At 54.6% G+C, this 25664-nt stretch overlaps 9 protein-coding genes across 9 annotated transcripts; 5 read left to right on the top strand and 4 right to left on the bottom strand.

Annotated features, from left to right (window-relative positions):
- Nucleotides 1–449: 449 nt before the first annotated feature.
- Nucleotides 450–2701, top strand: CMQ_3281 (yap-binding protein-like protein; the record flags this gene model as incomplete). Its single annotated transcript, XM_014319219.1, has 3 exons — nucleotides 450–1535; nucleotides 1620–1734; nucleotides 1824–2701. 3 exons carry the CDS (start codon nucleotides 450–452, stop codon nucleotides 2699–2701), a joined length of 2079 nt encoding a protein of 692 aa, XP_014174694.1.
- A 1451-nt stretch (nucleotides 2702–4152) lies between these two features.
- On the top strand, nucleotides 4153–5787 carry CMQ_3590 (minor allergen alt a 7; the record flags this gene model as incomplete). Its single annotated transcript, XM_014319528.1, has 6 exons — nucleotides 4153–4176; nucleotides 4230–4315; nucleotides 4378–4537; nucleotides 4619–4955; nucleotides 5062–5196; nucleotides 5642–5787. The coding sequence occupies 6 exons, from the start codon at nucleotides 4153–4155 to the stop codon at nucleotides 5785–5787; spliced, it is 888 nt and encodes a 295-aa protein (XP_014175003.1).
- Nucleotides 5788–5900: 113 nt separating this feature from the next.
- On the bottom strand, nucleotides 5901–7046 carry CMQ_4249 (isocitrate dehydrogenase; the record flags this gene model as incomplete). Its single annotated transcript, XM_014320187.1, has 2 exons — nucleotides 5901–6964; nucleotides 7019–7046. 2 exons carry the CDS (start codon nucleotides 7044–7046, stop codon nucleotides 5901–5903), a joined length of 1092 nt encoding a protein of 363 aa, XP_014175662.1.
- A 1997-nt stretch (nucleotides 7047–9043) lies between these two features.
- CMQ_3866 (uncharacterized protein) lies at nucleotides 9044–11050 on the top strand (the record flags this gene model as incomplete). Its single annotated transcript, XM_014319804.1, has 2 exons — nucleotides 9044–9113; nucleotides 9174–11050. 2 exons carry the CDS (start codon nucleotides 9044–9046, stop codon nucleotides 11048–11050), a joined length of 1947 nt encoding a protein of 648 aa, XP_014175279.1.
- A 650-nt stretch (nucleotides 11051–11700) lies between these two features.
- On the top strand, nucleotides 11701–12616 carry CMQ_3824 (60S ribosomal protein l1; the record flags this gene model as incomplete). Its single annotated transcript, XM_014319762.1, has 4 exons — nucleotides 11701–11708; nucleotides 11778–11798; nucleotides 11927–12094; nucleotides 12160–12616. The coding sequence occupies 4 exons, from the start codon at nucleotides 11701–11703 to the stop codon at nucleotides 12614–12616; spliced, it is 654 nt and encodes a 217-aa protein (XP_014175237.1).
- A 938-nt stretch (nucleotides 12617–13554) lies between these two features.
- On the bottom strand, nucleotides 13555–14902 carry CMQ_3864 (NADH pyrophosphatase; the record flags this gene model as incomplete). Its single annotated transcript, XM_014319802.1, has 2 exons — nucleotides 13555–14258; nucleotides 14332–14902. The coding sequence occupies 2 exons, from the start codon at nucleotides 14900–14902 to the stop codon at nucleotides 13555–13557; spliced, it is 1275 nt and encodes a 424-aa protein (XP_014175277.1).
- Nucleotides 14903–15775: 873 nt separating this feature from the next.
- On the top strand, nucleotides 15776–17116 carry CMQ_3635 (pq loop repeat protein; the record flags this gene model as incomplete). Its single annotated transcript, XM_014319573.1, has 3 exons — nucleotides 15776–15834; nucleotides 15891–16056; nucleotides 16130–17116. 3 exons carry the CDS (start codon nucleotides 15776–15778, stop codon nucleotides 17114–17116), a joined length of 1212 nt encoding a protein of 403 aa, XP_014175048.1.
- A 1032-nt stretch (nucleotides 17117–18148) lies between these two features.
- CMQ_3965 (cell lysis protein) lies at nucleotides 18149–19445 on the bottom strand (the record flags this gene model as incomplete). Its single annotated transcript, XM_014319903.1, has 4 exons — nucleotides 18149–18625; nucleotides 18682–18983; nucleotides 19048–19120; nucleotides 19389–19445. The coding sequence occupies 4 exons, from the start codon at nucleotides 19443–19445 to the stop codon at nucleotides 18149–18151; spliced, it is 909 nt and encodes a 302-aa protein (XP_014175378.1).
- Nucleotides 19446–20872: 1427 nt separating this feature from the next.
- Nucleotides 20873–24456, bottom strand: CMQ_4139 (GTPase activating protein; the record flags this gene model as incomplete). Its single annotated transcript, XM_014320077.1, has 3 exons — nucleotides 20873–23120; nucleotides 23226–23839; nucleotides 23920–24456. 3 exons carry the CDS (start codon nucleotides 24454–24456, stop codon nucleotides 20873–20875), a joined length of 3399 nt encoding a protein of 1132 aa, XP_014175552.1.
- Nucleotides 24457–25664: the final 1208 nt, after the last annotated feature.

Below are 25664 nucleotides of genomic sequence, written 5' to 3'. Positions count from 1 at the left end.
ACTTGGAGGAGTAAGAATGCAGACCCGAACGGTTACGACCCCCCTTTCTCTTCGAATATACAGCTGGATAGTTAGACAGGGCACCTTCTACGTGGGAGGCAGGAGGGGCAGTCTATAGAATATCGCACGCTGTACGTCGCATGCCCCTTGGGAGGCGCGAGGGACAACTCACTTGAGTAACTAGTGTTGAGGGCACAACCTGCCTTCTGTCCTGCTTCGATGATAAAACGTATAAATAAATAAATAAAACTGTGCTACTTCACGACGCAGACCACGAAATACACTGTGTTGGCCTAAGTTGGCTGAGTGGGGAGCTAGCTATCTTACATGTTTTAGCGGGGCTGCTCTGTTGCCAGTATTAGGCAATGAGACTGGCTTCTTAATGCCGTCACTTTATCTCTTCTTCACACATCTAACTCGCCCGCATACTCCGACCCCTCTGAGCACAAATGGCAGAATCGAGCACTCTGGCAGCTTCCGCTGCATCCACAAGCTCGACAGCTATAGAGGCTCTCATCGAGGCGCGACCGCCGGCCACCGACCAGTTCACGTACCTGACTCTCATCCAAGAGAATCTGTCACCCGACGTGTTGCCCACATTACACGAAATCCTACAAGATGTCCAGCTGACCCAGGAAATTGGCTGGGACTTGGTGGAGACGTTAGTACCGCTGCTTCCGGGGTCTGAGTCTTGTCTTGACGATGTCGCCCGGCTGGGCAACCCGAGGGAGGTGATCTTGAAGGTACTGGAAGTCTTGGAAGGGCTCAAGACAACCCGACTTTGCGGACCTTCCAAAGGCGAAGATAAGAGGGGCGGCGGAGGGGGGGAAGAAGACGAAGACGAGGAAGAAGAGCTCGCAAATGTCGAAGAGGGGAAGGAGGAAGACCCGCAAACAGCCGAGATGACCACCAGGACTTTTGTTGTGCTGCTGGGAATGTTGAGCGTCCTTCATCGGCGGATAAAGACAAAATACCCATCCCGCTTCCTCGAGACGACACTGCGGACCATCCTAGCTGCCTACCGCCCCGATCAGCTGGCCATGACGACGGCTGTTCTCGGTCTAGTTCGCTCCCTCTCTGCAAACAAACGGCCCTTGCCACCACTGCGTCGGTCACAACCACATCTGATGACGCTGGATCTGGCAGCCGGAGGATCCGAATCTTCGAAAGAAAGCAAAGGGACGAGTACGGACGCAAGCACTTCGATATCAGGTGCGTTGGTGCGACAAATCAGCGCCATCGGCCAGGTGGCCAGCAACACGGACCAGACGGACGAGTCAGCCGTGTCTATACCTGACCCAGAGGCCGAGGATCTTGTGGACCCGGCAGAAGGCGCTGTACAGCAACGGCTGCTTCAGTCGTTTTTGACGTGTATACTCGAAGCCTACGTCAACGCCAATGAAATGGCATGGGCGCCACGGCTATTCGAACACTATCATCCGAATAAGATTGTGCCGGGTCGTCCGACAGCTCTACAGAGATTCCGCGAAGACCCGGATCTGGCGGCTCGAGACTCTACGGTTGGAAAGCTTGTGGTGAGTTTCCACGGCGGATTTTCCTGATTAGAAGGCGATGCCTTGCCCTCTACACGTCAATGTGCCCGCTGACAATGTATATAGGCTCTTGCTCTGGACCTCGGCCTCAAATACTCGGATGCATTTGTGCACAGCGTGAGCAATGGGCCAGTGCGACGTAATCCTCTCGCAGCAATTGATATCGCCGCTACTGGCACTGGTCTTGAGAGCTCTGACGGCATACCCTTGTCAACGGGTGGCACAATTTGCCTCCTGGCGTATTGGGTATTCTCGGTGGAGGTGTTCAAGGCGGACGCCCCGTTGCCCCGGAGATGCACATATTTCCAGACCACTATGCGATTTTGAAGGCATATCTTGAAGATGGTGCAGCATCCGAGGTTGGGCGATCACCAGGGACCGTTGAGGCCATTGTGACCTTTGGCATGTGGCTGGAACACAGTGGACTGTACTTTGAGTCACCCGCAAGCGCCGAAGCACCTGTGCCAACGCCCTACATGCCTTATCACCATCTGCTGACGCTCTGCTCCATGCTTCACCCGTCTCTTCCGGTGCGCAATGCGGCCACGTCGTTGGCAGGTGCGGTGTTGCATGCCGATCCGGATCCGGAGGACCGTCTGAAGATCCTGCAGGATCTGTTGGAGAATTGCATGTTTGCCTCGCTCAAGGCGTGTGCGGTGACATGGCTTCGGGAGGAGATCATTGCGGCAGGCAATGGCACCGGAGCTAGAGCACAGAAGGCGACAGCTGCAGCAACGAGTACTCCATTTGGCAGCACAGAGGCGGTCGAACAGCTGCAGTACGCCATCTTCCCAGATCTACAGGCGCTGCACCAGAACGTAACAGCGAGCACGCCAGAGAACGATGCGCGGGCCGTGTTGCTGGAATACTGGATCCAGAACTCGCCATTTTTGTTGCAGGCGGCTAATTTTGCGTACTTCCTGTTTCAGTCGGAGCGGTTCCGGGCCACGGTGGTGCCACCGGGAATGGGGCCGGCCATAGGGCAGCGGTACGTGGAGCCGCTGGTGCAGGCGGCAATGCGACTACGACGGGAGCTGGACGACGGTGGCGGCAAGGTGGCCGAGACGGCCGAGACGGCTGAGCTGGAACACATTTCCATGGACCTGGAAGTACTGGCTAGCCGGCTGCAGAGCCTGGAACTTTCCTGAAAACGGCAAGGGACTGTGTTTAAACCTCTATAGACTCGGTTTGGGTGTGCAGCCGGTGCCAAGGCCTCTCTCATGTACAGTCATGTGCCGTACTCTGTTTGGATATGTCCATGATGGCTTTGTAGCATTCCCCTAGGGACCTTCGGCAGAGACAGACAGCGTATTAGTCAAGCACTAAACACTTTATAGGAAGTTACCCGGGGTCTAATTGGCAATGCTCCTTGTTCCAAATCAGTGGTATCTTAGTTTAGGAATATTGTTGAGGTATGTTCCTTGCCCCATTTGGATGATGTACTGTGCAAGAGTACAGCTGGTCCGGTTCATTTGGTCTACCCAGCTGCTTCCATTGGCAGGCGTCTACTCCATACACGGGCTGATTCGGCCGAAGCCGCCCGACAACTAAAGCTGGCGCAGAATAACTTCCGCAGCGTCCGCAGATTGGGCCGAGCTCACGATATCGTGTGGTATCTTACATACCAGAGCGGCCGTGTCTGATTTCCAAGCAGACACGTTAAGCAACAAACAACCCTGCTTCTCGTTGATCTCCAATCGCACAATTCGCTGACACCATGCTTACAATAATCTCCACATATTTTTTGTCAGGAACGACTAAAGATACTAATGACGATTGTGGGGGAGTTGCCGGGCAGCCAGGCCCATCTCGTGGTCTGGAGGGGTCCGACAGCTTATCGAGCTAGGAGTCATTGCTGATTCATGGGTGGGGCGGGACTACGACGTACACCGGTCTTCATCGGTTGTGATTAAGCTCGGGAGCGCGCTTCTGCGCCTCCCTTGGCCCTGGAGCTGTTGGCGTTGGTTCTTCTTAACCGTATTTCTCCCGGTATACAGACTCGTATAGTAGAAGTTAACGAGGCAGGCATGAGCTGAGAGGCATATCAGCATTGGGACAGCAGCAGAAACAGAAGCGGCGAGGTTTCTGAATATGCAGGTGTTGTTGTAAGCGACTTACATCGTATGAGCGGCTCCGCAGTGCTTTGAAGTACTCTTACATAGTACGGAGTAAGCAGTATTGGAACAGCTGGTCTCATAGCGCTAACCCGCGATGGTCCAGCTTTCGGGACCATGTTCTGGGTACAACGGCCTCTCCTGTGTGGACAGGACGCGAAAGGCTGGACAACAGGAAGTAACCTATGGGGCCGCCCCACACTTGTATCGGTAGGAAGATGATTGGGGGCTTACTAACGCCACTCCCTTCCCTATCATGCCTGATTAATGATTACGAGTGCTCTACACGGCAGGAGAGATCCTGTGCATCGACCGAAAACCGGGCCGCTAGCAGCTGCCGCCTTAACAGCTGAACAGGCTGAGACTAGAGGGTGTTTTGTATATATAACGTTCTCCCCTCTTCTCTCATAGTTCCCCCACCTACAAGTCTTTGTCAACACGCTTCCCAACCAATTTCCCACATCTCAAACAACTCAACCGTCACCATGGCCAAGATCGCTATCGTCTTCGTGAGTATTCGCCAGTGTCCTGTAGGAAGCAGACAGCTTGCTAACATGTCCAGTACTCTATGTACGGCCATATCCGCAAGATGGCGGAGGCTGAGAAGGCTGGCATTGAGAAGGCTGGCGGCACTGCCGATCTGTTCCAGTGAGTAGAAGCCAACTCTCCTCCCATCTAAGCTTTTCAATTGCTAACTCATGTGTTTGCAGGATCGAGGAGACCCTTCCCGCCGATGTGCTTGCGAAGATGCACGCCCCCGGCCAGTCGACCGACATCAAGATACTCTCTGACCCTGACACACTGAAGGAGTATGACGGCTTCCTGTTTGGTATCCCTACTCGTTTCGGCAACTTCCCTGCCCAGTGGAAGGTGAGCAATGACCCCAATGGCGACGCTATCGGCAGACAGCATCGTATTTGAAGCTTACCATTTTTCTTCACCCCTCTGTAGACCTTCTGGGACAAGACTGGCGGTATCTGGGCCACCGGTGGCTACGCTGGCAAGTTTGCTGGCGTGTTTATCAGCACGGGCACTATGGGCGGCGGCCAGGAGGTCACTGCTCTGAGCACGATCAGCACGCTCACCCACCACGGCATCATCTTCGTGCCGCTCGGCTACAGTACGGCGTTTGGCCAGCTGGCCAGCATGTCCGAGATCCACGGCGGCTCGCCCTGGGGTGCGGGTACCTTTGCTGGTGGCGACGGCAGCCGGCAGCCTTCGGCGCTGGAGCTCGAGATCGCGACGACGCAGGGCGAGTCTTTCTACAAGACCGTCGCCAAGTCGACCGGTGCGTGATTGATTTGAAGAACGAGATCGATGGCGACATGCCCGCGACAGCAAGCACTTGTGCTCGAGGTGATCGAAGAGACGGCTAAGACGTGGTATGTCTGTAGGCAAAAGCTCGTCAGTTTCGGCACCGGCGGCGGCGAAGGCTGGTGCAGGTGTAAACTCGGCTTCAGGACATGATGCAACTGCGGCAAAGGCGGCTGCAGCACCGACGCCGTCGGAGATGAAGAAGAGCACTGAGGGTCCCTGTGGCTTGCCAGCGAAGTGTGTTGTCATTTGATTCTCAATTTCGTATTATACCAATCAGCGAACAATAAACACGAAGTACAAACAAGTCTTTTTCGAGTGGGTTCTTCGCCGGGGTTGCTTGGCTGGCGGTGCGATAGAGCCTAGCAGACAGCCGAGGCCGTTTGATATATCCAATTGTTTCATTTCATAAGCATAGGTCAGGCTAGTCGTGTATTCTTAGATATTCTAAATCTTGGTCGTCCGCCCAGCCAGCGTTGGACCTCAAAGGTGCAGTAGATGCCTGTTGTGGTTAGTCATCACGTCGAAGGTGCTGTTTGGCTCGACAGCTAAGTTCCAAACCCCGGCTTCTGCGCCTATCTGGGTCATAAGATACAAAACTGCGCATCGGTTTTACTGTTACTTCCTATCACCTCACATCTTGCTGATCTCGAATGCAAGGCTGGTGTCTAAATGGTCACGTGCACGTCTTCTGCATACCCCCAAATCAGGCTGCTCTTTCCAATCTGGCTGCTGCCTTTCTCGTGGCCATGTACAACATTGGGGGCAGACAAGGCAAAACTGTGCTGGATGCTGCTGTCGGCTAGATGCATTTATGCCTAAGAAATCGACCAAAGACATGACAATATCAGACAGAAATACTGTTGTTTTCCCCTTATTTTAGTCTACCCGACGCCACGATGAGGTCCTGGGAAGAAATCTAGAGTCTGCGCAGAACATCCTCGACGACCTCGTCCGTCTTGGCCGAGCCGCCCAGGTCCGGGCTCAGCAGCTTACCCTCGGCCAGGTTGGCGTCCACGGCAGCGTAGATCTTGGCAGCCGCCGTCTCCTCGTTGAGAAACTCGAGCATCAGGGCGGTGCTGCGCAGCGTCGCGATCGGGTTGGCAATGTTCTTGCCCTGAATATCGGGCGCGCTGCCGTGGCAGGGCTCGCCGATGGCAAAGCCCTCGCCGACGTTGGCGCTGGGCACGAGGCCGAGCGAGCCGACCAGGGCGGCCGCACCGTCCGACAGGATGTCGCCGTACAGGTTGGGCGCCACGATCACGTCGTAGTACTCGGGCTGCCGGAAGAGCTTGTACACCATGGAGTCGACGATCTGCTCCTCGATGCCGACGCCGCCGTCGACAAACTTCTGCGCCGCCAGGGCCTGACGCGCAACCGAGCGGAAAAGGCCGTCCGTCTGCGAGAGCACGTTGGACTTGTGCGTAATCGTCACGGCCGGCCGGCTGTGAATGCTGGGCACGCCGGCCTCGCGGATTTTCTGCCGTCGCAGCGCGATCTCGCCGGCCATGGCGGCGATCCGGTACGACGCACGCTCCGAGATCCGCTTGATCGCCTCAGCCACCTTTCCGTGGCCGTTGGGGTCCTCAAATGTCCGCTCCTCCTTCACGTACAGGTCCTCGGTGTTCTCGCGCACAATGACCATGTCGATCGGCTTCACCCCCTTCTCGCCCACCGCCGTCTTGACAGGCCGCACATTGGCATACAGATCCAGCTTCTTGCGCAGGGCCACGATCGGCGACGAGTAGCCCTTGACGGCCGTAGTCGGCGACGAGACAGCGCCGAACAAGGCACCATCGCACTCCTGCGTCAGGATCTCCACCGTCTGATCGGGCAGCGCTGCGCCCGTCTTCTGGAAGGTCTCAAAACCGGCCTCCAGATCGACAAACGAAAACTTGAGCCCGAGGCTGGTGGGCAGCGCCTCCAGGATGCGCCGGCCGGCTGGGATCACCTCCCTGCCAATGCCGTCACCGGGGATGAGGCCTGCCAGATGGCCTGTTAGCTGGCTGCAAACAGAGCGGGCTCAGCCTTGCTCACCGATTCTCAGAGTCCTTCTGGCTGCCATGGTTGCGGTACAATGCCTCAAACGGAAACAGGCAGTGTTGCGTAGATCAATATTCTCAAGAATTGCCAATCACACCAAGATTTTTTTGCTTATGACTAATGTTGAGCGAATTGCGACAAACTCCGTACATTGGAGGGATCTTCGTCTTTACCGCCGCCATCACACTATAATCAGCCAATAGAATTACGCCAATCTCTCCGCCTGGTCACCCGCCGATGAGAGCTAGGAGTCATAAGCTGGGCTGCGTGAATGGCAGGGGCTTGACTTGCCCTGGCGGCTTCTGTAGACCATTATAATTCTGTTTTCTGCCTCACCCAATCACTTTTCATTTTAGCGTACTCCGTACCTTAGTTGCAACTTTTTTTTCGGAGACTTGCGTCTTCATTTGTAGGCAGCATGAAAGGTGCAATCCTGCCCAGCCAATGGCGGGGTATCCTCGCAGCTCTACCTGCCGACCATCGGAAGCTGGAATGCGTTACTTTGCGCCTTTGGCGCTTGCCCGTTATGGACTGAAGCGTTTCCGCTTATTTCACTTGTAGCCACTGATGCTGCTCCTTTCTGCCTTGGCGGTCAGCACCACTATGCTTTCGATGCCCCGTTGACCAGTTGCCGATCTCGATTGTCCTCACAGCACCTTTTTTCTTCTTCGCTTTTCATCTTGTCTTGCGCCGAGTGGGGCTCTTGCCTTCTTGGGGAAAGGGCCTATTATGCGGATGGTTCCTTCTCTTAATTATTACCCCTATTCTCATATTACGAAGTAATACGGGGAAGGTGTCACTTCCGACAAAACGGCGAGATTGCTGAGCCCGCTGGTGCTCACAATACGATGAGAGGCGTCGAGCATGCATCAGTGTGCACTACTATGTATACTGCATAAAACACCCCTGCGTCTTGCGTCTGTCTCGTGTTCTCCCGCCCCAGAGGAATCTTCTTCGAGCGGAGGGCGCGAGCCCAACCGAAATCATGGCTGTCGGACCTGCCACATGGTTGGCTGGGGTTTGCCTGTCGCACTTACCCGTTATTGGAAGACCTTAAGAGACTTTCAGGGGCTCAAGGTGGCAGTCGCGCCCGTCGCAAATGCATGAACGGCCAGCTGGCCAGAGCAACGCGAAACGCGGCGTGCATCACTCCCCCTCCTCGCGGCCGTTTTATGCGATGGCTTCTGCCTGCCACCTCTCGGGCCCGCCGCGCAAATTGTTGCACGATGCCCGCCATCCTAATTTACTCCGTTTTCCCTCATCCGTATTCATCCGCATCGTTTCCCGCACTCTTCTTTGCCTAAACGGAACGTTAAACGCGTGACTGAAGAGGCACCTGGCCCCAATAATTTTAATTCTGGAGCCACATTCACAAGCACCAGCCCAGACCTCCACCGAGCATTTCCTCTGCCTAGGCAGCCCGTTTGACAAACATAATCTCCAACACATAAACAACAGGTCATCCGGAAGCACTCACAAGCCAGAATCTTTCTCCTCGTTGCTTCATCTTTTGCATCGACTGCATCTACCGCATCCGCTTCATCTTGCTACTTTTTTCTTCTGCTTTGTCCTTTCTACTGAACTATACCCACCTTTCTTCTCCTTTCTGGCAGCCTAGCTCCCTTTTTCTCTCTGCTGAGCCCACGGCGTCTGCTTTTTCGAAACCCAGTGGGAATCATTTCGAATTCGAGATAGGAGGGCAGGCAGGTGGTAAGACGAGAGCCGGCTGCCACAAGCCACGACACTCCGGCGCTCGTCATCTGTTGCCTATTCGGCTCGCCTCAACCGCTGGCCACCCTTTTCAACCTACCTTTGAGCTCTCGCTCGTCCGATCTTTCAACCTCCAGTCAGGCATTTACGACTCTTTCCTTTCTTTGAAGACTTTCACAGTCGCCTGCGCCGGCTGGTGGCTGCCGCCACTCGCGCTCTTCTTACATCTCCAGCGGCCTACCTTGCAATTTATTGCCGACGAGCCGACGGCCAAGCATCACGATGAGTCAAGTCAGGAATCTTCGCGCAATGTTTGAGAATAAGGGGGAGACGAGTCCACCGGATCGTGGGCGGGTCCCAGCAGCCCTTCAACCTCAGGGTACGTTTTTACCCTGTTCTGTGTCTCATAGCTAGTGCTAACTTCCTTTTGCCGGGACAGCTTCAGATCCTCTCGGACCACTCGCCCGAGTGCGTACCAGCTTCGTTACAGTTGAAAAGGGCGGTCGAGTGGGTCTGCAACGAGACAACAGTACAGATTCCGGCAACTCACAAGCCCGTAAACTCAGCGGCGGGAGCGAGGGGGAAACCGTCCTTTCTCAGACAGATGCAACCAGCACTACGGCCGGAGACAGTGTCGATTCGCAAGCAAAGCCAGCAGTCGCCCTTTGGCGAGCAAACGTACAGACACCAGATGAACCAATGAAGCCCTTCCCTCTGAGGACACCTTCGCCAAAAGCAGCCAAAGACTCGCCAGCACCAGTAGTGGCGTCTGATCCACCTCAGGCCTCAACTTCGGTATCCGCTTTCGCTCCAGCTATGAAATCTCTTTCGAATACGTCAAAGTATGACGCGCCAAAGCTGTCCTCCGAGAAGACGGAAAGAGTGGCGAGTAGGGGCAAGTCCCCAGAGAAAATTGCGGGCAAGGCAAGCGAACTGGCTTCTGTGAAGGCTACCTCGTCTGGCACCAGTTCTGCCGTCAATGTTACAAAATATGCCGGTGCTTCTGCAAAGCAACCCACAGCGGCGACTCCCGCTTCTGCGAAGACCAAGACGGCCAGCAGCAGCAAAGGCAAGGATGCGTCCAAGCCAGCGGCCACGACTGCCACGTCTCCCACCAAAGCCAAGGCCACCAAGAGTGTGCCCAAAATCTCTACAGCGGCACACTCAAAGCCGGAAAAGAGGGCTGCGGCTGCGCCCTTGAAGACACCTACAAGTCCCTCCAAGTCGCTGGCACTCAAGCATCACAAAACTCCTGAGAGAAAGACGCCGGCCCCGTCAGAGAAGACAACGCCAAAATCTACGACCTCCTCATCAAGCAGGTCTACAGCTTCGTCGTCCTCAAAGAAGCCCTCGGCTGTCCATAAACTCTCTCCTAATGGTTCGGCTTTTGTCAAGCCGAAACCGAGGTCGCCCACCCGCCCTGTGCAGCTTCCCGCTGGACTCGTGACACACACAGCAGCCTCGGCTACAAAGGCCAACGTGACTCGCCAGACTCAGTCAAGACAAGCCGGCAGTTATGACAGCACTCATCAGCCCTCGGCCAGGGCTTCCAGCAGAGCCAGCATTGCAACTGTTGCCACAACGGCCACCAAGACAACACAGCGGGGCCTTCGGAGACAAAACTCGACCATCAGTCGGTCTCGGCCCAGTCTCGGCCCCCCTCCGAAGCAGCCAGCTCGAGACCATTCTGCACTCAAGAAGGAAAAAGATGTTGATGAGAGCTTTTTGGCCCGCATGATGAGACCAACTCAGTCTTCAGCCTCGAAGACTGCAGACAAGTCTGGCGCCCCCCATACTTCGCCTCCCCGAAAGCAATCGCCAGCTCCCGTTAAGCGGACTGCCCGCAGTGAGCATAGTCCTGTCTCAAGGAGACCAGAAAGTGCTATGCATGCGATGAGCCTTGCGTCGACGCCTCCACCCTCAACACCCACACCTGCAGAATCTGTTTCGGTTACACCAAAATCAACTGGATCCAGAGCCACTTCTAGCGGGAAGGCGTCCCCTGTTGAAGAGACGTCGCCTATTGAGAAGTCGTCTGTCACCGAGACTGTGAACACGGCAGATGTACCCAAGGCTGTCGAACAAGCACAGCCGGAGGAAGCAATTCGCGTGGCCACCCCAGAACCAGAATTGGAGCCATTTCCGGAGCTAGTTCTGGAAGAAGAGGCGGAGCCAGTAGCAGCTGATGCAGTAGCCCAGGAACAAATGACAAAAGTTGTGGGGCTGGCACAGCCCGAATCGGATGTCACCCCTGAAGTTAGCACTCCGGAGGAACAAGAAGGTAAAGGCGCCGAAGTAATTGAGGTAACGGTATGAGTATTGGACGGCACGGATCTGGAGGTCATTCTGAATTTTGTCATTGCCTGTGGAGGCTATATATGCAAATGCTGGGTAAATGTATCTGGCGTTGATAATTAATTTCTTGACCTATACTGCATAACCGTTTTAATAAAGTTCTGGGCTATATCAGCTACATCAAAGACAATTGAAGAAACGTAGTCTATTATCCGACGTCTAGTCCGAAGTGAAATTTATGCAGTGATTTTCGCTGATTTTAGGGGGAGAGGAGGTTCCATAGGTTATAGTTTAGTTGCCATTCGGAAAATAGAGATCTTGGCCAAGGGAAAGAACCTGTAAGCAGCACCAAAGCAACGTCTAAAGGACTCTATGGAACTGCAACCAGTCCTAGATTCAACTCTGATGAGTACGAAGTATTCGTCTTGATGTTGTCTCAAGTACTTCGTGCACGTGACTACCCCACGTGCTAGTGTAGTCCTTATCACGTGATAACTGCCCCTCTAGGGTATTTTCCCACACAAATTCACAGAAATTTTTCAGTCTTGCGATAGATAGCGCTGAAACTTTTTCTCGGACTCGCCTAAATAGTTTTCGAACTTTATTCTACAATTCATCACGCAGCCAATCCTCACCATTAGAATCGATTATTCTACTGGAAGACGGTCAGAATGTCTAAGTAAGACAATGATGAGAATACCCTCTACTGATGCATATTGAGCAAGCGGCTAATCGTTCTCTTCTTCAGAATCACCGTCGCCGGAGTGCGGTATGCTTTTTCCAACCCCGACCCTTTATCCTCGTCTCGGCGGCCCGCCTCTGTTTCTATGCAATCTTGGCCTGCTACCGGGACAGAGGCTCTATACTAAGATGGAACGGTACTGACATTACTTCCAGTGGCAATGTTGCCGAGGTTCTCGAGTACTCGCTCGAGACCAAGAAGAGGAACTTCCTCGAGACGGTCGAGCTCCAGATCGGCCTGAAGAACTACGACCCCCAGCGTGACAAGCGTTTCTCTGGTACAGTCCGCCTGCCGTCTGTGCCCCGCCCCAACATGGCGATCTGGTATGTAGACAGGAAGGGTTGCAGAAACGTAATGGCGTCGGTGGCCGCTAACCAAAGCGTCGCAGCATTCTCGGTGACCAGCACGATATCGACCGTGCCAAGCACGGCGGTGTCGACGCCATGTCGTCGGACGACCTGAAGAAGCTCAACAAGAACAAGAAGCTGGTCAAGAAGCTGGCGCGCAAGTACGATGCGTTCATCGCCTCCGAGACCCTGATCAAGCAGATCCCGCGTATCCTCGGCCCTGGTCTGTCCAAGGCTGGCAAGTTCCCTACGCCCGTCTCGCACGCCGACGATCTGTCGGCCAAGATCATTGAGGTCAAGTCGACGATCAAGTTCCAGCTGAAGAAGGTTCTGTGCATGGGTGTCGCTGTCGGCAACGTCGGCATGACCCAGGAGCAGCTGGTTGCCAACATTATGCTGGCCATTAACTACCTCGTCTCGCTGCTCAAGAAGGGTTGGCAGAACGTTGGAAGCCTGACCATCAAGGCTTCCATGTCGCCGCCCCGCCGTCTGTACTAAACGCTTCGTCGTTTCTACATGAGGAAGGCGTTTTTTTTCTTTCTTTTTGCGGGGAGGATAGGAATGCGGAGGTCTTTTGACCAGATCACCACATGTCTGCGGATAGATCATAGCAAATAGCGGATTGTAGATGGTGTAATAAACCAACCGATTTCTCTCCCACAGCTGGTTTAATGTGGCGTTAAACATACTTCGTACGGAGTAGACTAAGTGTTTTTACTGTAGCGGATGATGTAATCCCAGAAATTTGTAGGTCGATATTGGGCCCAAACAGTGGATTCCACATTCTGCAGTTGCTGCAGCTTTCACGGCTGCGAGCTACAGGTTGTGATGACCTTAACTGGTACTGACTACAGCACACATCTGGTCTTACATCGATTTATCGCCAGAGAAAAGTACTACGAGTCGAAGTAGAATGTCGTAACCACCCCACCGTCAAGGACCTGTGACGTCGTCCATGGCAATGTATAAAGGGAAGAGGTGGCCACTTTGTTAGAGGAGGCCGGGAACGGAGGGAAACCCATGGAAGAGATGCAATAACCCTCAGCAAGCCACGTTTGTGGAGCCTTCTTAGAACAATAGCGAGGACTCGCTCTTCACATGACGGTGTAGAACAAATTCTCGCCGATGTGAAAAAAAGAAGAGAAAAGAAAGAACGAAGAGAAGAGAAGAAAATCCAGATATTTATGGTGGTATATAAATACGCTAGTATAAAACGGGACTAGTTCGTTTTTATGCTGTTAGCCTCTCTGATTCTTTTTTCTTCCAAGAGAGTGGATATTAGTTGTTGTGCCGTACGGATGTATTACCTGACAGGCCGTATTATTCATGACTTGAAATTTGACAATGCTGCTATTTACATGAAAAGGGCTGACCCCTATGTGCGTTTTCTCTTTATCTAGTGTTTAGAACAGCAGTTCTGCTTCCTTGCTCCGCCTTTAAATCTTGGGGCCGTTTGCATCTGCGAAACCCTCAGCGACAGCCACCAGCAGCTGGTTTGCAATGGCCGTGCGTGGCGGCAGCCGTAAGTCGCCTTCCTTGTAGCCTGCTTTGACAGCTTCGTCCAGGCCGGCGGTGTTGTGCAGCAGCGCGTTGCGGACCTCGTCCATGGAGAACCAGCGGGCGTCTTCGAGTTCGGGGTCGTGGCCCAAAAATATGGTTTCTCCTTCACCGGGCTGGGCGATGGCGACAGCGCCGATCATCAAGTTGGCCGGGAACGGCCATGGCTGCGAGCTGTGGATGACGACGCGACCGACAGTGACACCGCTCTCTTCCCAGACCTCACGGCGCACCGCCTCCTCGACCGACTCGCCCGGCTCCAGGAAACCGGCCAGGGTGCTGTACCAGTCCTTGGGGAAACGCTTGTTGCGGCCCAGAAGGACGCGGCTGCCGTCGGCGCTGACGCAGGCCATGATCACGGTCGGGTCCGTCCGCGGGAAGCTCAGGTTGGAGACGCCCTTGCGCGCGGCGCACGGCTTGCGGTCCACGGCCGGCTGACCATCCGCGACACCGGCCAGGTCGGTTGGGGGGCACACACGCTTCGTGCCCGCGTTGACCGACAGCGTGGGCTGGCCGCACTGTGCACAGAACGGGTTGCGTGCATTCCAGTCTAGGAGAGCACGTGCTTGGCCATAAGCAGCCGCTGTTTGTCATAAGCGGTCAGCACGACAGCCTCTTCTGTTTATTGCTCTCTTGCTCTCTCCGGGACTCCTTACCTTCTTCGGCCACGAGGTTCATGCCTCTTGCATTCGTAAAAAAAGTCAGGCCCTTGGCCTTGGCGGCCTCGATCGCAGCATTGGCCCGGTCAGCAAGTCCGCCACGGGGAGTGACGTCGACAGCAAAGTATGGGTTGCCCTTGAATGTGCTGTAGGTGAAGCTGGGGGGGGCAGCTGCGGTGGAAGGCTCGGCGAATTTGCTCTTCTCGTCAATGCCGAGAAAGAGGATGATGGGATGCGGGTCATTGGCCGAGTTGAAGTTCTTGGCGGCGTCTTCCTCGGTTCCTGCAAACGGCAGAGTGCCCGTTAATGGCGCAACGTCGGACAGGAGAGACCAGGCGAGTCGAGGCGGCGTGGTGTTGTGGACGAGCGGCGCGAGGTTGTCGACCAGCAGGAAGCGTGCGGCAGGGTGGGCGAAGGCTGCCTGCAGAAAGGCATGGTCTGTCCGCAAGAAGGAGACCCGGTTGAGAGGGCTGCCGGAGAAGTAGTTGGCCACTTCGCGGCCGAATCTGCGCGTCAACATTGAGTCGTCGGCGGGCAGCACGGGAAGATCAGCAACCGGCAGTGCCATTGGAGGGAAGGCTGGCTATGGGGATCCGAGGTCCAGACTTTCGGTTTCCTTGTTTTTCCGTTTTTTTTTCCGTTTTTTCTCGTCTGATTTGTTTTTCTTCCTTGTTTCGATCTGGAGAACCTGGTTGTGCAATGAGCGAGCGAAGCCTCACGATGACATCCGGCACATCAGAGGTTGTAGGCAGATACTCGGTCTATGTAACAGCTTCATTCATGTTTACAGTCCAAGCTATGCGGGGGACCAGGCGGTATTATATCGGAGGTTTAAAAGGGGCAATTATAAATCAGAATCAAGCTAAAGAAACGATAGGCTATCTGAAACCAATGTATGTTGACGACGAAACGCTGCGGCTGAGTCTGTATTCCTTTCTGCAGCTGAAAGCCATGTCCAAATATCGGGCTTCACACTCCCGTGTCATGCCGGAGTCTAAACGAGCGGCAGACGGCGTCAACTCTATGAATCGGCTTCCCAATTCTAGCATTCCAGCTCTGACGGCATCGTGCCTTCAATAATTGTACCCCGCAAAAAGGAACGAAAAAGCATGACGTAGCGGGAAGGCGGTGAATATCGCGCCGGACTTGGCCGGCCCAAATCCACTATTTTAGCTAGGGAAGTTTTTTTCCTATGCAGCTGCTTCTTTCTGCCAGTCACAATCATCGCCAACTGCTCAAGCTAAGCAGATGGCGTTTTCATTGTCCCTCAAACGTGTTGACCCCTTTCTTTCCCCTTTCATGTATCCTCGGCATTTTTCTTTTTCCCTCTCACCCCCGTCTGCTGTATACCTTCACCCCAATCCAAGAATTGAAGAAAGCCCTATATGCACGGAGCTCAATTCGTCCTAAATCGCAGCCTCGTCAAGCCTTACTTGCAAACATGGTTCCTCCGACAGGACCACTCAACCTCGGCGTGGAGGAGATATCTGGAATTTGCGGGTGTGTAGCATGGTCGCCGGGATACAGGCTTGGGCTTCCAGCCGCTAACATGCCAGGTCCATATCCATTGCCTGTTGGGTAGTCGTCTTCTCTCCACAGATTATCGAGAATTTCCGTCGCGGAAGTGCCGATGGGCTTTCGCTTCAGTTCATCATTGTCTGGCTGGCAGGTGATGTCTTCAATATACTGGGAGCTGTCTTGCAAGGAGTGCTGCCGACAATGGTAAGATCCCTATCAGTCGCCCAAGTCTCGGTCTGATACCTCGACTAACCGCTGCCTCTTTTTGCCTTTACAGATCATCCTCGCCATCTACTATACGATTGCCGATATTGTGCTCCTCGGCCAGTGCTTCTACTACCGCGGGTTCACATGGAGAGACGACGTGGTGCCGCCAAAGGCCAAGACGCGGAAGACCAAGACGAAGCGCGCAGTTGGAACAACAGCTGCCGGGACAGTCAACGAAAGCATCTTGTCCGAACGGTCAGCCTTGTTATCCCAGGATGAAAGCCACCGCAATCATCACCATTCACAAGGGCATGATCACCACGAGCGCCGCCGTTCCAGCTGGTCGGCCCTCTCGCCCGCCGTCCCTTTTGTGTCCGAACTTGGCTCGTCCGAACACCACACCTCTGCCTCTGTGCCTTCTGCCTCTGCATCTCCGGCCAGCGCCCGTTCGTCTGCCTCTCGCCTCCAGGCCACCGCCCTCAACTTTCTGGCTATACTCATGGTCTGCGCCGCCGGTGTGGCTGGCTGGTACTTGAGCGGTGGTGCCCAGGAGAAGAAGAGCCAGCCGCCACCATCGGGCGAGGACGGCAGCGGCGACGATCCGCTCGTGTTCAGCGTCTGGGGCCAAATCTTTGGCTACTTCTGCGCGGTGCTGTACCTGGGCTCGCGGCTGCCACAGTTGCTGCTGAACTGGCGGCGACAATCGACAGAGGGCGTGAGCATGCTGTTTTTCTTGTTCGCATGCCTCGGCAATCTGACGTATGTGCTGTCTATCTTCGCGCACGAGGAGCACAGAAACTACCCACCCGGAGAGGCGCGGCGCCGATACGGGCGCTACCTGCTTGTCAACCTGTCGTGGCTGGCTGGCAGTCTGGGCACGCTGCTGCTGGACATGGGAATCTTTATCCAGTTTTTCATGTACCAGCGGATAGAGGATGACGGCAGCGAGGATGACGGAGACGACGCAACAGAGGTTGCCACCTCCTACAGCGATGATGAAGACGACGACGAGACATTTGAGCCCATCCTTCAGCGAAACACATCCTATTATGGTTGAGCGGCAGTCTTTGACGGGTCCTACCGAGGCAATTCAGAAAGGATGCGAGCTACGAGAAAGACGAGCAAAGAAACGAGAGACTGATACAGTTAGATATGTTGTAAAAGTACGCGCGAAATGGTTTATTGGACTGCAAAATTTCACTGAAACCGCAAGGTTCTTACAGGGAATGGGGTTAACACGGAATTGGGCGTTGGGTATACAGCCTTCAATTGATTCTGAATGAGTTTCTTGTCGAGATTGGCTATCGGAGTTGTTGTCACGGACGTAGTTGTCAAACAGCCATCTGTCTTTCGGATACGAGACATTAAGCCGGCAATGAGTGGTTGTATAGCCTGTCGCAGAGTATCACTGCAAGAAGCTTGTAATGGAAATTTTGAATTAACGAGGAAACCGCTACATAGAATGCAGGACGCAGCATGGACAGCTCAAACAGGGATGCTTCGTCTTAAAATGAAGAAGGAAAATCAAAAGAGGTGACAAACAAGAGCTTCCCCCAAGATGACCTTTCACCTATATCATATATACGCACGCGTATATATACTTCCAGGAGAAGCAAGAAAATGGAGTAGAACATAGAAGCGCAGAGTCCCTTCTGGAACAATTTCATTCTTCTGCGCATTATCATATTCTTCCTTGTCCATCCATTCGCGCAACAAAAATAAGACACACACACCAGTCATACAATCTCTTGCGTCCACAAGCAATTACCATGAGACACTACCCTCTCAAATCCAAGTCGTCTGTCGTGCCAACTGGCACCCCTTGTTCCTCACCGCCTAGAAAATGTAGCATAAAATGCCATAGTCGTAGTCTGTCATGAAGCTTGCCCCCTTTCCATCAAGGAGAAGAAAGGACTGGCTGTTTCCTCGCTCGTAGTTGTCTATTGCTTGTGAACCGGGGAAAAAAAGACGGCCAGCCGAATATAGGAAACTGGGAAAACGGCACCAAAACAAATCAAACTCGACTGCCAAAAAGCGGACGGAGAGACAGTAAGAAAGTCTATAGCGGTTGGGATAATTCGCCGTCAACCTATGCGGAGATGAGCGGCTCCTCCTCCTCCTCAGACGACTCTTCCTCCGAGTCTTCGTCGGCCACCGGCTTCTGGATAGGGATAGCCGCCTTGGGAGCGGTGGGGAAGTCGGCCTCGCTGACCTTTTGCGAAGGGGCAGTGCTGGGAGCTGTAGGGAAAGAAGGGGCGATTGGGGTAGTCGCAGCGGACGTGGCATGGCGGCCGCGCAGCAGCTGCTGAGCCTTGGTAGTGTAGTCACCTAGGTACTGCTTGGTGAGATCAGCGGCATGGGCAGTGTGCTTGTGGGCGGTTTCGCGAAGCTGGCTGGTCTGGGTGTTGATCACGTTAGAAGCCTGCTTCAGCTGCTCGTCGATGAGCTCCTTGTTGGTCTTGTAGACAAGGGGGGCGAAGAAGACCACCGTGTTGAAGATCAGAGCAAGACCCCAGTACGGCACGAACTTGATGAGAATGTACGCAATCAGGGCACCGACAAACGCCTGGCGATACGTTAGCAAGCAGTTCTTTCGGCTGAATATCAGTGGGACAAACGTACGGCAGCAGTAGCGTAAACATTCTCGGCGAAAGCAATGCGCTGAGCCTCGATGACGAAGAAGTTGAGCAGATCGTGCATGTCACCGAGCAGAGCCTCAAAGGTCTCGCGCGGGATGGTGTAGTACTGGCGAGGCCGGAGCTGGCTGGCCAGACCTTTGTTGAGCACGGCCTTACCGGCAACCTCGGCAGCCACGGCCACACCCAGCACAATCCAGGTCAACTTGAAAGCCCACCGGACCACATCGAGATACCGGCCTGCGACGATAAACGTCACAATCGAGGCGTAGGCGATAGCAGACGACCCTGTTGTGACCGGTCAGTCCCTCATACTTCCTGTCTCTGTTCACGGCAGTTGCCGGAAACTTACGAGGGTTGTCCCACGATAGCAGGTTGGAGAAAAATGAGTGGAAATAGGTCGGCGGGGCCGAAGGCTCCGAATACTGGTCTAAGCATAGGTCAGCATCGTAACTATTGCAGAGTATCGGTCTGCTATTGTGCTCGTCGCAGCGCCCGGGTCAGGTCCAACTGGAACACGAGGGCAACAGTGTTGTGGAGATGGCATATAGCAAGTAAGGATATGGAACGATTCCGGGATGAACTGTGATTAAGGACGGAGTTGTCAGCAGTGTCTTCGTATGTTGATACGTCGTGCCAGCAGGACACAAAGCTACTGCAACCAGAACATGGCAACGAGACATGCAAACACACCTCACTACTCTTAGCAGAGCTGCCATTGGCGGCGGGAGGGCTGGCAGTGCTGGCCATTGCGATTTGAGGTTTCTGTAACGTATAGGGAGGTTGTGTACGAAATTGGGATGTGTCACGCGAGCCGAGAACAAGGTCTTTGTGGTAGACTTGGGTTGAGAAATGGCCTGGTCGGGTCTGCTCCACAGGCACGTTGTCAGTTTTCAGGGAGAATCCGAGTGTGCAAAAGGGTTGTAGGTGGAAGCCGGTGGTTATGAAGAGGAAATAGAGCAGGGAGATGTTGGAGAAGGGGGACAACTCGATGATGCAACGATAAGTGGCCACAATTTTATTGACCTAAGGGGAAATAAATAGGGGAGATTGTCCGAGATCTGCAGGTGGACAAAAGGACACGGGGACGAGTAGTTGCTGCCTGCTACCCTGGCCGTCTCTTGCTGCTCAGCCGCCGCTTGCAGTCTGGACCGTGGCAGTGTGACGACGAATGGCTTCTGGCAAGATGCGTGCATAGAGGGTCACGCGGTACGGTCGAAGGGGGGGAGAAGAGGGGGGGGGGGCGTGGTGGTGAGGGCAGAGGTAGGAGAAGGATAAGGAGCACGTTATGGCATCAAAATAATGGCTTACCTCGATGGAACGCAGCACGACGGATGCGGACGGTCAAGCAGGATGCTGAAAGTGTTTGCGTCTTGTTTCTGTTTTTCCGACTTTTCTCTCGCGAGGGAGGAAGAGGGAAAAGATGTGGGGAGATTAGGGAAGGATCGAGGGAAAAAGTGTGGGAAGAAGGGGCACGCGAAAATAGGTGATGTCAGTGCTAAGCGTCGTCACCTGCAGTGCTGTGTTGTTTCCTTGTGTCTGGAGTCTCTAGGCTGAGGACTAGCCTGTACGAGCAGTCGTAGGCAGTCGTAGTGCCTTGAGTCAATGTGTGTTCGACTCGCTGTCCCGCCCCGGTGTGGTCCGTGTGTCCGTGCAGCGTCAGTGCTCCATTGCCTAGAAATAGATTGGCTGCAGGTGCGACCGACCCATACGTCGCTCGGAGACAAAGGTGGATACAGGCATATTGTCGGCACGGGGCTGCTCTGTCTTGCCGCCAGAGAGCGCTGCTGGGCGAGCAAAAGACCGACCGAGAATGCAAGCCTGCGGCTATACATTGTAGTTGCATAAACGAGCTCGTCCTGGGTCCTGTCGTCATAAGCTGCACAACCCTCTCTGTCTGGCATGTGATAATACTGCAAAGTCTGTTGTGAATACTAGTAGTAAATGTCTCATGTTCACAAATCTAAATCGGCTCATGGCTATCCAAACTATCCAAAACCGCTACTTCATACTGGCGCAGATACTCCACAGCTCCGCGCTTCTGTCAAGTATATAAATACTTTGTATATACGCCATTGCTATGCCTGCCATGCCAATCACAGTGGTATCTTCCAAACGCAAAATTGTGAAGCGAAAAATGTAGAGATGAAACGGGTCCTGTTCCACCAAGACACCGACTATTGGCGTCTCCAGCCAAAGAAGCCACCATATCCTGACGGTGCCGCGGTCGCAGTCGGTGCCGTCGCTGTTGTCGGGCTTTTGTTGCCGCTCTCGACCGGCGCGGTTGCGTGCCGACCGAGCATGTTCATGGCTGCCGCCGTGGCCGTGTTGGTAGCAGTAGAGGCCATAATTGATGAGCCCCGATTGCCCGCGTGCTGCAGCATGGCCGTCATGTCGGCTGGCGAAAGCCCCAGGGCCTTACGAAGGCTGTCGAACTTCTGTCTGCTCTCCTCGACTTCTTGCCGGGCAACTGCCTCTGCCGTCTTGGCTTGCACAAGCTCCAAGACGAGGGCGTCCGACTGCTGGTCTATGCTGCCACTGTTTGGCCTGATATTCGACGATCCATACACGGACTCGCCGCGAACCGTGAGCGACGAAGCCCGCTGGGCACCCCCGTTGCCGACGGGGAGTGATGGGACGTATGACGCCGATACCTGCGATGGCGTGGACTTGCTGCGGCTGAGCTTGAACTCACGCAGACCGCTACTGGAAATCCTACCGCTTAAGGTGGTTGGTCCTGTGGCTCGCCCGAACCACTCGCCCGCAGCATCAGCACCCCCACTGATTCTATCGCCGGCGCCTTTTTCATTCTGGGTGGCTCCGGCTCCAGCACCTGCTGAAGATGTGGAAGCAGCGCGTGTTCGCATGTCGTGTATCAACCGTTCTAGCCGCTGCTTGTCTTGGTGAAGGCTTCGTACGTGCGCGTGACTGTCTCGCAGCTGCTCTTTCGCCGTGGACACTTCTTGTTCCAGGTCATACTCTCGGCGGCTGTGCTCCCGGCCCTTTTCGACCTCGTGGGCGAGCTGCTCCTTTGCGCGAGCCAGCTCATCGCGCAACTGCGCTTTCGTCTGCTGGGCTGGCGCCTGGCAGTCCTCAGAATCCGAGGGAAATCGGGCATCCACTGGCTCCAGCAGAGCAGTAAGCTCTTCACATGATATGATGCAATTGAAGTCAGTAGGCAGTGCTGTGCGACGTGTTGACGCAGTCGGCTTTTCTGTGCCCTCCTGCTCATCGGATATATCGCCTTCTTCCTCTTCGCTGCTGCCGGGTGGAGGGCTCTGGGTTGTTGTTTTCTCGCGCAGAGTATGCAGTAGCGCCCGCACCGCCTTCCGGTCTTCATCGCGATCCTCTCGGTCGTTCTGCAGCCGGTCCACCAGCACGGCATGCTGGCGCTGCAGGTCGCTGAGAGCAGTGAGGAGGTCCTCAATCTGGCTGTTGAGATACCGCTCATTGTCGGGTGGTTTGCTGAGGATGCTGCTGACAATTCTCGCACCATTTGACGTGTTCGCTTTCGTCGAGTTAGCCGAGTCGCGCGACATCGACGTCGCCTCGGTGGAGGCGGTGCTTAGGACAGAGGATGACGATGAGGCGGTGGAGGAGGTAGACGATGTCGCGGCAGACGTGGAGGCTGCCTCCATAGAATTAACAGTGGAGGCAAGGCTTTGCTTGGAGGTACTCCTCCGCAACATGCTAAGAGGGCGCAGCGGCGCCGCACTTAAGCTGAGGCCGTTGGAGGCGGAGGGAGACGCCGAACTGGACGGGTCGGATGTGTTGGGCGACGATGCACCTGAGGAACGGAAGGATGAAGGGAAGGTGGCAGATGTAGCGGTCGGGGGGGAAGATAGAGAAAATGAGGACGAGGATGACACCCAGAGGCGACCAAGGAAACGAGAGGCTGCAGTCGCAATGGCAGACGTGCGATCCACATTGGCGTTGCCGGTTTGATTAGTATTGGTGACCTGTGCTTTGCGGTAGGCCTGTTCAAGCAAAGCCAACCGGTCTCGGGTGACAACGCTAGACAAGCCTAGAAAATGCTGCACGAATTCGTCGGCGTTGTAGTGGTAGCAATCCCAGAGACCGCGCGAGAGCAAGAGCTGGATCGCATCCTCAAGCTCGGCACAGGCCAGCAGGCGCTCCTCGTTCTTCTGCATGATGGATAGCGCTACACGCATAATCGTCTCCGCCGCGCCCTCAGCAAAGACCACGTCGAACATGCGAAACAGCATGGGCAGGGGGCATGTCACAGCAAAAAAAGATAAGAACCACTGTGAAACGTAACCGGCTGGGTCCACCTGCAACTCGTCCAGATGGGCCGACAATTCTGGCAGAACTGCGCGCAACAGCTCTCGAAATTGGTAGATGCGGACGTGTAGGCCGGCGAGGTCGGGCGTGTAGGAGCTCCGAAGATCGTAATTTTCCATCAGTCTGTAGCAGAAAATTAAGTGTAAGAAATTGGGAAGACGCCAAAAAACAGCGCCATACTTCTTTCAAATGGCGGCCACGGAAAGTCGAGCTAGATGAAGCACTCACTTTACGAGAACGCAAAACGCTTCCTTGTCGGGCATGTGCATGAGCAGCGGCCCGACAAGGAATGCCAGGCCCTGGCAGTACCCGATGCGTCGGTCGTGCAGGCTGTAGCTCTTAAGCACACGTCCCAGCATGCGCTGGCCGTCGCCGTCTGGGTCACGGAACATCTCGACGCCAGGAAAGCTGCGCCCAAGGTCCTTGCCGATGAGGCCCTCGTAGGGGCTCGTGGCGACGCAAAAGCGATCAAACCGGCTGCCAAGCTCTTCGTCACGAGCATCTGTCATACCCTGCCACACGACACCACGCAGCGGGGGCGGAATGCCCTTGCGGATCTTGTTGGCTAGAAGCGTGGGCAGCCGGGCGGCGGTCTGGTGGTAGTCCTGGACTAGGGCCGCATAGAACTCTAGGTCTGTCAGGGGAGGCGGCGGCAGCATGGAGTACCGGAGGGCAGGCGGCGTCGGCCCGTTGATCATATCACGGAGCTGAGCCATGGAGGGAGGCCGGGGACGACGAGGTGTCTGCTGCTGCTGTGGCTCGGGCCCGTACACCTTGACGCTTTTCGGGTTCGTTGCAAGCTTTGCGTTTTCTTGCTCGAGGCGGGCAAGCAGCATTGCAGTCTATGCGGTGTCAGCGGTCAGCATTTGGCACGGATAAACGAAAAGGCGAGAACCCCCCTCCCCAAAAAGAAAGCACATACATTCTCGGTGCCTTTACCACTGCACTCCTCGTCTTCAGTCCGCTGCAGCTGCTCCCAGTTAACATCGGGATCGACGCTGTCATCAGACTCGTCAGCTTCGCACAACGTGGGCATTGCCGTCCTGATGCTCGGTGTGGCGGCCGGAGTGCTCGGCTCATCGTCGCTCTGCTCGGCGGCACTTGTGTCGATTGTCAACACAGGCGGCTCGGACAGGCGGACAGTGACGAGAGAATCGTGTTCGTCTAGACGTCTCATGTCCTCTTCATCGGCGGCTGTGGCTGCAGTATTGTCCACGAGAACGGTATCAGGGTCGCTGTCTGCATCTACTGCAACCTGAGATTCTCCGGAAATAAGAGACTCATCTGCGCCATCTAGCTCTGTTGGGGTGCCATCTTGCGCGTCTGAGACATCTAGCACAGAAGTGTCTTCGGGAAGAGACTCTGGCTCCAAAGCCGGCATTTCTGCCACCGTAGGCGAGGTCGGCTCATGCTCTGTTACTGATATACGCTGGGGCTTGCCGTTCCCGTCGGACTCCATCGTGGAGATTCTGAAGTGAGTCGCTTAGGATTCACTCGGTCGAATGAACGAATAAAAATGAGAACAAGATTCTCCGGAAAAGATCTGTCGTCGGTGTATGGCGTATTCTTCTGCTCACACACTCACAGTCATCCCTAACCCTTTGCCCCTCAAATGCCGATTCCAGCAGAAGCAAAGCACATCGAGGACCAAAGGGAGAGAGGCTGCTGTCGTATCGGTGCTTGAGATGTCGGTGAAGCGGATGCTGCCAAATGTCGGTCTTAGGAACGGAACAAAGACAGCGAGGTATTCCCGAGTTCGCACACAAACAGAGGACGGGAAAAAGTGCCTCTGTATGTGGGTATAATGAGGACGATCACGGCTCTGGTGTCAGATATGATTTGGCTGTCTCTTCCTCCTTGGATACTGTACCCCAAAAAGGACCAAAAAATATAAAATATAAATATAAATTACGCAGGTAGATTCCCGGAGAACGGTCCGAAGGAAAGAATACCTGGTGGAAACTCTGGAGAAGAATCACTCGGACAGGGATGGGAAAAGATTGCAGGTTAGCTTGAACGAAGACTCAAGCGGAAAGGTGAGGAAATGAAAGTGTAGAGAAGGTTGTGATGCTTGTCTCCCCTGACTTGGCCAATGGGTACCACGGGCCATGCCAGGACGGGTAATCGTCTCATTAAACGTTGAAGGGACCAGAACAGCACGTTGCAACGGCTAGCGCAGGAGAGGTGTCTAGTTGACTGAACCCCTGGATGTGTTGCCAGACACAGCCTAGCGTTTCCACTTCTCGATCGCTAGAGGCCACTTGGGGGCTGGAGCATGAAGGCCAAATTTATGAGCGCACAGTGAGAACATGCACGTCGTACTATAGAAGCAAAAAGCGGGTGGCGGTGGACGAGTTTAGCCTTGAACTTGACAACAGGACGGGAAGAGAACAAGCAGTTGCGAGGTATGCCAAATTGGCAGGAGATGCGACCTCTTACATGGTTTGTCACAAGGGTGAGAGCCACCCATCGCACCTGCTCTGTTTTTCCGTATGGGGTTGATAATACCGTCTCCCTTCATAAAGAAAGTACAGAGTACTCGTATGTACTCGTACTCGCAGGCGCGTCTCTGCCAGTGACACGCGACCGGCGAAAAGTGGATATGATCCCCACTAGTAATAGAGAATGATTCTTATGCCGCTCTTTTGAAAACCCGCTCTTTCAGAT

Source organism: Grosmannia clavigera, assembly GCF_000143105.1.
Source record: "Grosmannia clavigera kw1407 unplaced genomic scaffold GCSC_113, whole genome shotgun sequence".
Lineage (NCBI taxonomy): Eukaryota > Fungi > Ascomycota > Sordariomycetes > Ophiostomatales > Ophiostomataceae > Leptographium > Leptographium clavigerum.
The sequence above is the reverse complement of the archived record's forward strand: the minus strand, read 5'-3'. Positions and strand labels throughout refer to the sequence as shown.